This window comes from Vanessa tameamea, chromosome 24 (genome assembly GCF_037043105.1).
Source record: "Vanessa tameamea isolate UH-Manoa-2023 chromosome 24, ilVanTame1 primary haplotype, whole genome shotgun sequence".
NCBI classification, from domain to species: domain Eukaryota; kingdom Metazoa; phylum Arthropoda; class Insecta; order Lepidoptera; family Nymphalidae; genus Vanessa; species Vanessa tameamea.
Genome location: NC_087332.1, coordinates 3809161 through 3821447, shown reverse-complemented (window position 1 = coordinate 3821447; position 12287 = coordinate 3809161). Strand labels below are relative to the sequence as shown.

Here is a 12287-nt window from a genome sequence, read left to right as displayed (position 1 = left end):
AGTTATTTTTTTATAAATTAATTTTAAGAATGTCATTTCTGTCAGTAAGGTTTGTTTGTAATTTACTTACTCTTTGTATCAGTAACTTTTGAAACAGACATACTTTAATATTATTTTTACTGTAATTTGACTATATATATATTACATTACAAAGGCCCTAGGGCGGTTACCCGGTTGCCCTACCTTAAATTCGACCTGCTCAATCAAAATCACTTTTATATAGAATCAAGTACACAGTGTTCGATTTCACTAAAACATCGAGGTAAAAATAATTGAAATGAATAAAACTGACATGAACACATAACAGAAATAAAAATTAAAAGATACAATCTTTTATTTAAAATAATTTTGTTGTTTCAACTTGATTAAACTTAACACAATTCATTCAATCCAAGTCGCTTTCGATTTTTTATATCATCGACAATAATCGTCGCTTGTTCGATAAAAAGTTGCTAAGCTAATTCACTAAATAAACACATTTAAAAATGGAGAAAATGCACAGATTATATATACTGTACTCCTATAGCCGCTGCGTGTGCGATAACAGCCTCAGCAGCTTGTCTCGTCTCGAGATGAGACCGCGCGGCGTCGTACCAAGAAGCCGCTGCAGCCTTTGAAGCACCCTCTAGAGAGTTCACGTATCGAATAGCCGCAGCTAAGTTACCTCGCTCCATCCAAAATCTATAAAAAATTCACAAACTTATCGTAACTAAAAATAATGACTATATCTGTATATTTTCGTATAAAATAATACCTTGCTCTTTGCAACAAATCGAAAGTGTCCAAATCCTTGAATGGTTCCTCCGGCATTTTGTCCACCTCCTCCTGCGGAATACCTGATATCTGGAAAAAAATTATAAGGTCGATTACTAAACTAAAATCCATTATAATATAATAAACGCGAAAGCAACTTTGTCTGTCCCTTGCTCTTTCACGGCCAAACCGCAGAAACGGATTTGGTGATATTTGGTATAAAGCAATCTTGAAATTCAAGGATGGAACTAGGTTACTTTTTTATGACTAGCAAAATAGGCAAATAGGCCTTTTCACCAAATACTGTTACACGAACCGAAATATTCTTAGCAAATTTTCATCCACGGTTTCAAAAGGTGTTATGTATCATAAGGCTTTTTCTGTAGCCGTGACAACGTGTAAGCAAATTTTCATGCTGATTATGTTGACAAGACTTAATACGTAACAAATAAAGAAACAAACTGACTTTCGCATTTATTAATATTAGTTAGTATAAGTTATCCTAACTAATATTATTGTTGTTGTTATTGTTGAATGTCAAAAAATTAAACGACCTTTAAATAAAATTTGGTATATCGAGGATTTTGGTTGAGATAAAAAAAATAGAGGAAAAACTATGAAACTCAATTTGTTGTAGCAAAAATCATATTAACCAAAAATTTTGAGAAAAATTATCGCAAACGAATAATCGATACCTTCATGAACAATAAAGTTGACTGCAACCAAGACAGAAAATAAACTGGCAATGGCGCTCCATCTTGTTCGATAAGTGCAACTTTCAAGGCAATTTTTTCCATCTAGTTAAAATAATTTCAAATAAGCTTGGGTTAAAAATAAACTGTGTTCATGACGTCAACGACTAAGCAGATGTAGAGATATTCTGTGCGTGTGCCTAGTGCGAGATTTTTTTATTCGATAGCATTGACGTTTATTGCGATTTGTATTGAAATAAAACAGAGCCATCTAGTGGTAGAAATCGGAATCACAATTTGTGAGTTTTTAATCGAACATTGAATAGCATATAATATTAGCGCAATGGTGAAGTTATGAAAAACTCGCATTAGAAACATTGAAATATCGAAAAGTTATATGCGACATTGACTTAAATAATTGTACCACCTAAAAGAAATACTATTTAGAACATTTCAAGAATGTGTGAGTTCTTACTGAATAGCACTGCAGAACGTTTATTTCATAAAATTCGTATATCAAAGAACTTATAGCAGAAAGAGATCGGCGTTCAACTGTACATAGCTGAAAACGCCGTTAATGACAGCCAAAAGTCATTAAAATATTCCACAATTGAAATATATACAATTTTAGGAATTTGTTATATTAAACGTTTTTCTTCATTTTAAGTTTTCATTATTTCATTGTGTTTAGACAGTAGTGATTAACTATACGATTGTACACTTGCGTTTAATAGGAACGTCCTCATACCAAAATTGCAAAAAATATACCCTTACAATATTAAGTAAAATATTTGCCGGATTTAAAAACCGAAGATCTGTCATTGCAGATAAAATTTTACTGATATTTAGTACTTGGACTTTGTCTTTCAAAAATACCTTGTTTAAATACAAATTCAAGTTTTATGTTTTACCTGGTGATATTTCGCTTTCAAGACACTTTCCGGTACTAAACCATTTTCTCTAATAGACTCTGGTACAGCTTTTAATACAGTTGTAACTAATTGATCTCCAGCTCCTACGAAGGCAAAATATGTATATTATGTAAATACATATTGCGAACAATGAACATCTTTAAGAAAGGATTAAAATTTTAAGCCTTTTCCAATTCACGTTTCATAGAAGGTACCATATGCTTGAGAATACATATTTTTTAATTATTTATTCTATATTGATGATATGTTGATGAATATCAGAACAATAAAAAAAACTTTTAAATATTTTCATAGTTTAGGAAGAAATTATCGGCGTTTCACTTAGTCACAACCAAATTTTCAGCAGCACCTAGTAAATTCTGCCGAACTGATCTTAAGGCATTTCACAGATATAAGCCTAAGACATAAATCATGTGGAGGATCCGTTCTGATTATCATATTTCGACTTAAAAATTTGGCAAACATGCGTAGGCAGATAATATCTTAGAATTCATCCAAACATATATGTTATATTTCTATGGTATTAATGCATTTTATTTAACGTTTGTTAAACTCTAGTAAATTATCGCGAAAATAACTAATCTCATAATATGAAAAATACCCCAAATCAAAATAATAATATTCGGATCAAATTATTTAATTTAAGTATAAATTCCCCTTACCCGCTGCTTTTTCAATAGCATTCAGCTCTTTATTAACATTGACGTACGGCTCGCCTTTTTTAGTAGCAGCCAATAAAGATGAACCTGCTATCCAAAGGTCTTGTGAACGTTTCGTCTCACTCTCCGCTTTCAAACGAACTGAAAAATAACCAAACTTGTTGGCTTTACTTTTGTAACATAGGTGTCTAGAAGTAGTCCGATCCCGCAATTGTGTACGGTGTCTCCTAAAATTTGTAAAAACAAAAGTATTACACAATTAAAAAAAACATGTAATTGTTACCTTTTATATGTGCTGTTTAACGCGTTTTCGCTTTGTAGAAAATTGCATTTAAAATCACATAAGTATAAACTTTAGTATTAGTGACAATTTATTTTTTATTTTTGGTAAATGTAACTGGCAGGCAGATTAGAATCATGAATCAGACACCATTCTAATATAAAATACTAAAATTCTATATATTTTAATTTTTTTTTTTTATTTGTGTTCTGACATACGGTAGTGTAAAATCGACAACTTCCAAGCCTTAACCCACGATTGCCTTAAGCTGAACTCATCCAACAATAAGCCGAAGACCTCATGGTTAACAGCTGTAGAAGATTACGATAGATGAACTACTTGACCAACCATATAAGTAATACATGATACTAATAAGATGAAATAATACCATTAAGTTTATCCTCAACGTCTTTCAATTTTTCTGCCATTTCGCTCAGTTGCTTTGCGAACATTTTCTTTTCGAATGCAACTTTTTCAGAAACAAGTTTATTTAATCTTGATGTCGCCTGAATTATTTTAAATAAATTCTTTGTCATTATATTTGTTAAAGTTATAGAAGAGTATTATTTGACTAAAACATAATGTGCAATTTTATTACTCGGCGATAGTAGTTAGTGTTCGTCTTAAACAGGAATGGTTATTCCCTACAGATCTGGGCAAAGTTTTTTGCTCGTCTGCTTTCCACCACGTTGTGTTTTTAAGTTTCCTTCGCGCTGACCTCGAGATTAATTAGGAACAAAAATTAGGCACATCAAAAGTTAGTGGTGAACTTGGAATCTTCAGTTAAGAATAATGTTCTTATCCAAGTGCCAGACAATATTTTATGTCATTACTATCGGTTCAGTGATTAACTGAACCTAATGATGAGGTAACAAACAGATAGACCGATTTCGCGTTATAATAATAATTGAGATTTCTTACACAATTAATTTTGTAACAATTTTGCCCTGATTAACTTGACCTTTACCAATTACGTTTATGAAATGGTGAAGGGATGGTACCGAAACAGATAGACACTATACCCTACAACCAGTGGACCTGCCACTGGTTGTAGGGTCAAATCGTACTAAACACCATTGTAGTTAGAAAATAACAGTTTTTTGTGTAGATCTAAATCAACAGTCAACGATATTATGAAAATAGGAACCTCTTCCTCTTTTTCTTTCAATTTAGCGTCCATAATTTCTTGGTGTCGCTCTAGTTGCTTCTTTAGCGAATCCTTTAGTAACTTATCATTTGCAAGTTTTTGATCATTTTGCTAAAATAAAACAACAAACATCAGCATGTGACACACTGTTTTTCAAAACATATATGATTATGAATGTCCATTTGTTCAAACATCATCATCAGCCCATATTTGTCCACTGCCGGACATAGGCCTCTCCAAATGCACGCCACTGTGCTCTTTCTTTGTTCAAACGTGACTGACTAACAAATATTGAAACTTTTTTTGCTGTCTGTACTCTTAGTCGTCTCACTCACAATGTGACACCTTGTAAGCACGCGCGACACTCAACTAACGCACACACGTATAAACTTACTCGTTTTTTAAATTCGTTATCGAGCTCGGTTCTTTTCTGTTTCAGAACACTCTGCATCATGGATTCTCTATTTTTCCTTTCGTTATCGCCTTGAGGTAAAGCTGAACGAATGAAAATATTATTAAGTAGGAAGTTATAGTTGCAAAAGGGTCGGTACCAATTCGCTCTACTATTAGAAACATCCATAATTTATATAGATTATGAAATAAAATAAATTTATGTACTTAATGTATAAATTATAGGAATTCCGTTTTAACATAATTTTGGCAACGTATGTAGAAGATCACATATGCGCAGGACGGTTAGCAGCTTTACAGACCCTGTAGTGTAATACTATCAACCTTAATCCAGAATTTCAGTGAGTTATTTTGGCAAAAATCGCAACAAGTTTTTACTGGTTCGATTTGATCTTAAACAGAGATCTCGAGGACTGCAGCTTCAATAACTAGCTTTTAGACCAGTGCGACTATTAAAATAGTTAGGACGTCTGTGTGGGGATCGGAGGGTAGTACAGGTGTTAGACCCTTTGTATTTTGTATATTTTCTATACTTTTGTATGAAAATTTTATGGTTATCGTTTCTGTCGTAAAGCGGTGCAAAGTGTAACAAAAATAAGTCCAAAATTAATTTACTATATTACTTGTTAGGATAATACAGAAAATATCAGAATGACTAACTTTCAAAGGCCCTACTAACTCTATCGGTCATTCCGACCACGGCTTCTTTTAGTTCCACTATCAATTGTTGAGTCTGAAATAAAAAAAATTAAATAAAACAATTAACAAAATTTCAACGCTAATTTTATTATTATTATTTTTTATTATATTTCCTGTTTCCGAACGGGTAAAACTAATAAGATTGTAAGTTTGAATAAAAGAATATAATAAATTACGCACTTAGTAAATAAAAGACGAAACATTTGAAAATAATAACTTAAATAACAAAACAAAATATACATCATGTTTTTAAAACGAGTTGAAAAGATAAAATGAACGAGCGATAGATGGCGGAGAAAAAGAGTCTCAGAGTGGAGACCACCGCTCATCTATAGAAGCGTAAAACACAACCCAGTCAGCTGGATTGATGACGTTAAGAAGGTAACAAGATACGAGTACACAACAACTGTGTGCGCAAATTAAGGAGCACAGTTTCTTCACCCTCATAATTCCATGGGATTACCATCCCACACTAACCGCATAATATCCTTTATGAGACGAGGGCGTGTAAACAGTAGAAATTTTCAAACATTTTCCTGACAGAATCATCAAATAAAAATACTTAGTATTATTGAGTTCCAATTTGTGGGGTGAATGAGTCATTGTGACTTAATAGTCTTGTGCCTGTGCACAGGAGACATACCATCTTAGTTCTAAGGATGGTGGCGTATCCGTTATGTAAGAGATGGTTAATGTCAGTGCCAAAGTCTACTGCACCAGGTGACTCGGTCTGCCTTCCTATTTCAAATTAAAAAAAACAGAAACATTTTGTTTGATTTTTTTGTTGACCCAACCGACACTTTTTTTATCCAGGACTTTGGGATCTGCAACCTACAGACTATCGACGAGCTAACCCCATGGGGCAGTGGATTATAGCAGTACTCACGTAACGATTCGTATGATACAACAATAGATCTAGATCTCCTTGAAATTGCAATTTATTCTGCTCATATTTAATTTCCGGAAACATTGTCTCATTTTCACCCGCGTATTTGTCTATTAAATGTTCTACCTGAAAAAGTAATAGTACTTGAAGACTACAAAAAAAAAAAAAAAATTAAAACGTACTTCGAAAACCAAGAAATTAAATTTTAAATTTAGAACATTGACGTCTGTCACGTCCATAGTCATACATTTAAAGCGGGTGAAACAGCAAAGTGCATCTACTAATATGCGATGTTATTCTACAACCTACTGAATCTTCTGGTATTAGTTTAATGTATTTTAGTTTAGTAGTTGTTTCAGTTACGTAGGTAGATATATATAGATAGATGATATAAATTATAAGAAATATCATACGAGGAAGTCATAATATGCACCCGACTTCATTTAATTTCACGTTCATAATTTTAGCTTATTATAAAAAAATACTTATAACCTTTTGCCACTGATCGTCCAAGACGATAGACTTGTCATTCTCCCACTGATATAATATGCAAGACGTTTTTATTTGTTGCAAGTAATCTTTCATAAGGGTCATCGTGTTCTCCACCTCCTCTTTTGTGCCTTTTAATCCGCACTCCAGGTAACGTGTCAAATCCTCTTAAATGAATAATAAGTATTATTTATTTTTTAAGGAACACCGTTATCCCTTTCCTTTATTCATAAACATAATCAGCCTGTAAATTTCCCACTGCTGGGCTAAGGCCTCCTCTCCCGTTGAGGAGAAGGTATGGAGCATATTCCACCACGCTGCTCCAATGCGGGTTGGTGGAATACACATGTGGCAGAATTTCGTTGAAATTAGACACATGCAGGTTTCCTCACGATGTTTTCCTTCACCGCCGAGCACGAGATGAATTATAAACAAATTAAGCACATGTAAATTCAGTGGTGCCTGCCTGGGTTTGAACCCGAAATCATCGGTTAAGATGCACGCGTTCTAACCACGGGGCCATCTCGGCTCGGCTGGGCCTTTATTCAACGAATCGTTATTGTACATCATTAATCTATATTTTTTGCATTAGAAGAAACAAGCCGGTACGGTCATTCCTTAACGTCACTATCACTTCGAAAGTTACAAAGCTTTTATTATAGAGACGCTTTTGAATGATTCCTCGTAGACATTTTTATCACAAACAAAACGAAACGTTGAATATAGTAACCGGACATTAAGGCTAAAATTGTCCTTCTATGTACTATCATAGACAATGATATTTAGACAGACAATTTTAATGATATGATAAATTCCCAACAGGGCTTAAGTAATTACGAGAACTATTACACTAAATATAAACAAAGTACCGATATCAGCGGTCGCTTGCTCTGCTTTTTGTATTGATTCGGTAACTAAATTCAACCGTTCAATCATGTGGTTGCGTAATTCCTTTAGAGTTGGTATTGAGAAGTTTTGCATCGTTTCAGCGACAATCTGTAAATTTGCAATACGGCAATTAACAGATTTGTGTCAAGATTTAAATTCGAACCTTACGTAGAAACAAAGATAGTTTCAGTAAATATGAAATTACCATAAATACATTTAATCAAATATCCCATAGATATGCCATGTCATGATATGCTATTTAATTTAGGAATTAAACAAAATTGTTATTCGTGGGATCTAATAAATACGTACTTTATTATATACTTGATGCATACACGCGAAGTCTAAACGATAACACTTGATTATTGACCAATTACGGTAATATTTCATATTAAATATAATTTCAGGATATAGGTATGTATGATGTACTGTTTGTAATTTATCTACGATCGGTCATTATTAAATATAGAATTTGTATTATTTCATTTAAGTGGAAACATAATGTGTGTATAATATATATTAATAATTTTCTAAATCAAAACAATGATGATAAAGTCGTCCTGAACGATTTTGATCTCCTTCTCGGTCTTTCCTTCTTCATTTTCATAATCCTATGAGCAAATTCATCAAAGTCAAATCAAGAAAACTAAACGTACTGGAAGGTATAATCAAAGGAAATCCAATGACGATGTTAAATGAAACAAAGGAATCAGGTAATTTTTTTTCGGATTGGTATCGCTGTTGACCGCGATAGCCTCTTGGGACGAGACTTAAGTCAGGTATCCACTTGATAGTCGTTATGTCGTTGACGTCAGAAGTGACGAAATGTACTATAAATGCTTTTTAATACTCTATATACTCAGTAGCAACGTGAGGCCAACAGATGACCACTAAGTAAACACACACTAGTAAAGTAATATGACGTATGGCGAGTGTCAAGCGTAGCTGTCACGCAAGCCCAAGATAATAAAGTTTGTTCGTTTGTTTTAGTTATTTATAATACTGCGACATTCTAGATCTAGATATATAAATATAGTTGATATTACGTTAACACTGTGTAGCGTACTCAAAGAGCGTTAACGCGTAATCTATACTCTGGTCACCGCGTTCACGCGTGCCCATATCTTGGAATGAAAGCACTTTAAAGTTGCGTCCGATAAATGCGCTTGCGACGATTTACGATTTTTATGAAAAAGAAATATTTTTATTTCTTACCTGGTTATAAAGGGAGCATGCCGTTGAAGCCGTATAATAATTACTCAAGGCTTCATTACCGAGATCTTTTAATCGATCAACTATTTCACAGGTTGTTTTTGTGACAACAATCGGTTCAGGTTTATCGACACATATCGGTTTATCGGGGTCTACGGATTCTGAAAATAATTTATATAACTATTATTACATTCCTAACAATACGATCAAGGTACTATTTCCGAAAGGCGACTAGCCAACTACACGGGTAAAAATTATTGCAAATAGTCCCTCAATCACCTCCTAACGGAAATACGTCGCATTACCTATAACCCTGTATATTATACTTAATTCAAAAGTTTAAACGCAAACACTCCCTAATTTATTCCTATAATCCAATGGTTCGTTATCATCATGATAAGCCTGTATTATTTCACTGTATATATGTATGTATATTATACAACATAGGTATAGGCCATGTTCTGGTAAAAGTTCACCATCACCCAGGGACAAACTTGGGTACTAAGATGTTATGTCCCTTGTGCCTGTTGGCACATTCGCTCACTCATCATTCAAACCAGAATACAACAATATTAAATATTGCAGGTTCACGTGTGGAATATATTATGTTATATGTTTATATTATTAAAATACGATACAAATATTTAGAAATACTTACCACCTTTTTTGTCCTCGACTTCTGGTTGGGGTGTAATCGCTTAAATAAAATATAAAAAATATCATTTTATTTGTTTAATCTGTTACGATGACGAAACGTATTTATTAAAAAATAAACAAGTAGCACAGTGGCACAGCCGGTTGGAACGAAATTACTTTCGCTAAATATTATGTTTTATATATCTAATAGACGCAATATTTTTTTCCATATATATATATTGTGCTCCGGTTTGAAGGGTAAATGAGCCAGTGTAACTACAGGCACAAGGGACGTAACATCTTGGTTCCAAAGGTTGGTGGTGCATTGGTGATGTAAGGAATGGTTAACATTTCTTACAACGCCATTGTCTATGGGCGGTGGTGACCACTTACCATCAGGTTGCCCATTTGCTCGTCCGCCTACCGTTATCATAAAAAAGAGGGAAAATTCGCCTCGAAGCGGCTAAACATTTTTTCCTTACGTGAGTTAACTCTACTATAAGCCGCGTAAAAGAACTTCGTTCCAAAAATAACAAAAGAATAAAGATCACTTCTGTAATTACCGATAGGAACTTACGGATTACAGGTTTCTGAGACTGGTCCATGGAACAAGGCTGAGGTTTGTTATCGTCTTTTATTGTTGTATAAACAAAATTCTTAACGTCTTCGACGCATTTCCGCGCAAATTCACCGTACGTCATGTTCTCCTCATACGCGATAGCAATGAAATCGTCGAACCAAGGAGCGTATATTATAAGCCAGTCGCGAATTTCTGGCGAACGCCTGGATTGGAATGGGAAAATAAATTCAATTTAAAAAAACTATTTCACAATTTCATTAAATAGGCGGACCACCTGATGGTAAGTGGTCACTAAAGCCTAATATATGATAAGTCTAATATATGATAAGTGGTACTTATCTAGACAGACGGGCCTGCACAAAATCCAAATCACAAAAGCACCAAGTATAATATATTTATAAGTATATTTTTATAAGTCTTTTAATATCTCAATCCCAGGTCCCTTGCGGGTAATTTGTATGATTAAACATTATTTAGCGGGTGTCAAGTTCAATACTGACTTCTCTTTCTTTCATCACTAATTTAACATTCGAAAGAAGAAGACACAGCATCGTGTAACTAATTACCCCCTAAACAGGTAACACCATTATCTTTTGTTTAACACAAACCGTATTTTGGAAAAAAGAGTTCTGATAATAAGTAAGTGGTCATCACCGAACATAGACATTGGCGCTGTAAGAAATATTACCAATTCCTCAAATCGCCAATACCTCACCAACCTTCGCAGCAAGATGTTATGTACCTTGTTCCTGTGGTGAGAGTGACTAGTTTTAATGTACTTACTTCGCGATTACTGCAAATGCACCGGTAATACAAATAACAGTCAATGCACCCCAGAATGCGGTGTCATCCTTGGGTTTAGGAGGGGGTGGAGGTGGCTTGGGTGGGCATGGCTCCCGCACTTGCACCTTGTATTGTGTTCGCGGATATTGACATATTTTCAAGGCTTGGATTTCTACTTGTTGACGACGCTGCGTAATATATAATTATTTTTGAACTGTCCTACGCAATTTAATGTATTTGAAAAATGTAGACGAGAACCCATAGACAATACATTATTGGTGCTGTTTGAACTCGTAACAATAATTATATGAAATATAATAACTTTTACATTTATTCATTTTCGACACCGTTTAGTGTATTTGAAATAACATCAAAACATTTTGTTTTAAAACGATATGTCCTTTTACGTGGTTCAATACGTACTTCTAAAGGATTTTTATTTAGAAGAAAATAAATTAGAGAGAAATAGCATGCCATAGATAAACGTACAAGAGTACAATGCCTTCAAATTTGTCTATGAATTTTCTATGATTTCATTAATTTTGTGTTTGCATTAACTGTCTACTTTTAATATTAAAGTTATAAAGTAATCAATAACAAATGTAACCATTATATCTCAAAAATTAATTGCTATATAACTATCATAATAAAATTATAAGTTAATTCATTAGTTATAAATTATACAGTTAATTACTATTCATAGTAAATTACTTAAAATATATACAATTCAAGAAAATAATTGTAAATAGAGAACTCGTGAATATCAATTATTATACTTATATACATGTAATTAGAATTAAAGTGAGTTTGTAAATCGCGAACAAAAATAATACTGACTAAATTCTTTTAAGTATTACGAAATATTTAAAAAAAAAAAAATATTCGTAGTAAATACGCTATCGTTCATAAAAGGTATTGATTGGATTAATACATAAAATACTTACCAATATATTTGTAATATTTAATAAATTGTTTTTAATTCTAAACATTTTAATTGATTCAAAGAATAATGTAATTATAGAAGGTCTGACATCTATTTTTTTAATTTTTCTTTCTTTTCTGACATTTGACAGAACAGCCAGTATGTAATATATGTATTTCTGAGTTCGTTACTTCAGTTAAAATATACTAAAGACAACAATAAAGAACAGTGTTCAAACTGCTAAGCGAAACACGACTTGAAGTGTGAGAGGGAGCAAACGATCGTGAAATGCAATCTTGAAATATGATAATGTTATAG

The 12287-nt window shown here is 33.2% G+C and overlaps 1 protein-coding gene across 1 annotated transcript; it reads right to left on the bottom strand.

Annotated features, from left to right (window-relative positions):
- Nucleotides 1–435: 435 nt before the first annotated feature.
- On the bottom strand, nucleotides 436–12036 carry LOC113398097 (MICOS complex subunit Mic60-like). The gene is made up of 17 exons (XM_064218723.1): nucleotides 11992–12036; nucleotides 11048–11235; nucleotides 10262–10467; nucleotides 9707–9745; nucleotides 9052–9209; nucleotides 7818–7944; nucleotides 6952–7115; nucleotides 6460–6585; nucleotides 5535–5607; nucleotides 4858–4958; nucleotides 4464–4574; nucleotides 3705–3822; nucleotides 3040–3177; nucleotides 2357–2460; nucleotides 1449–1550; nucleotides 755–843; nucleotides 436–681 (listed from the first exon to the last, which is right to left on the bottom strand). The coding sequence occupies exons 1-17, from the start codon at nucleotides 12034–12036 to the stop codon at nucleotides 504–506; spliced, it is 2067 nt and encodes a 688-aa protein (XP_064074793.1). The 3' UTR covers nucleotides 436–503.
- Between the last annotated feature and the right edge of the window lie 251 nt (nucleotides 12037–12287).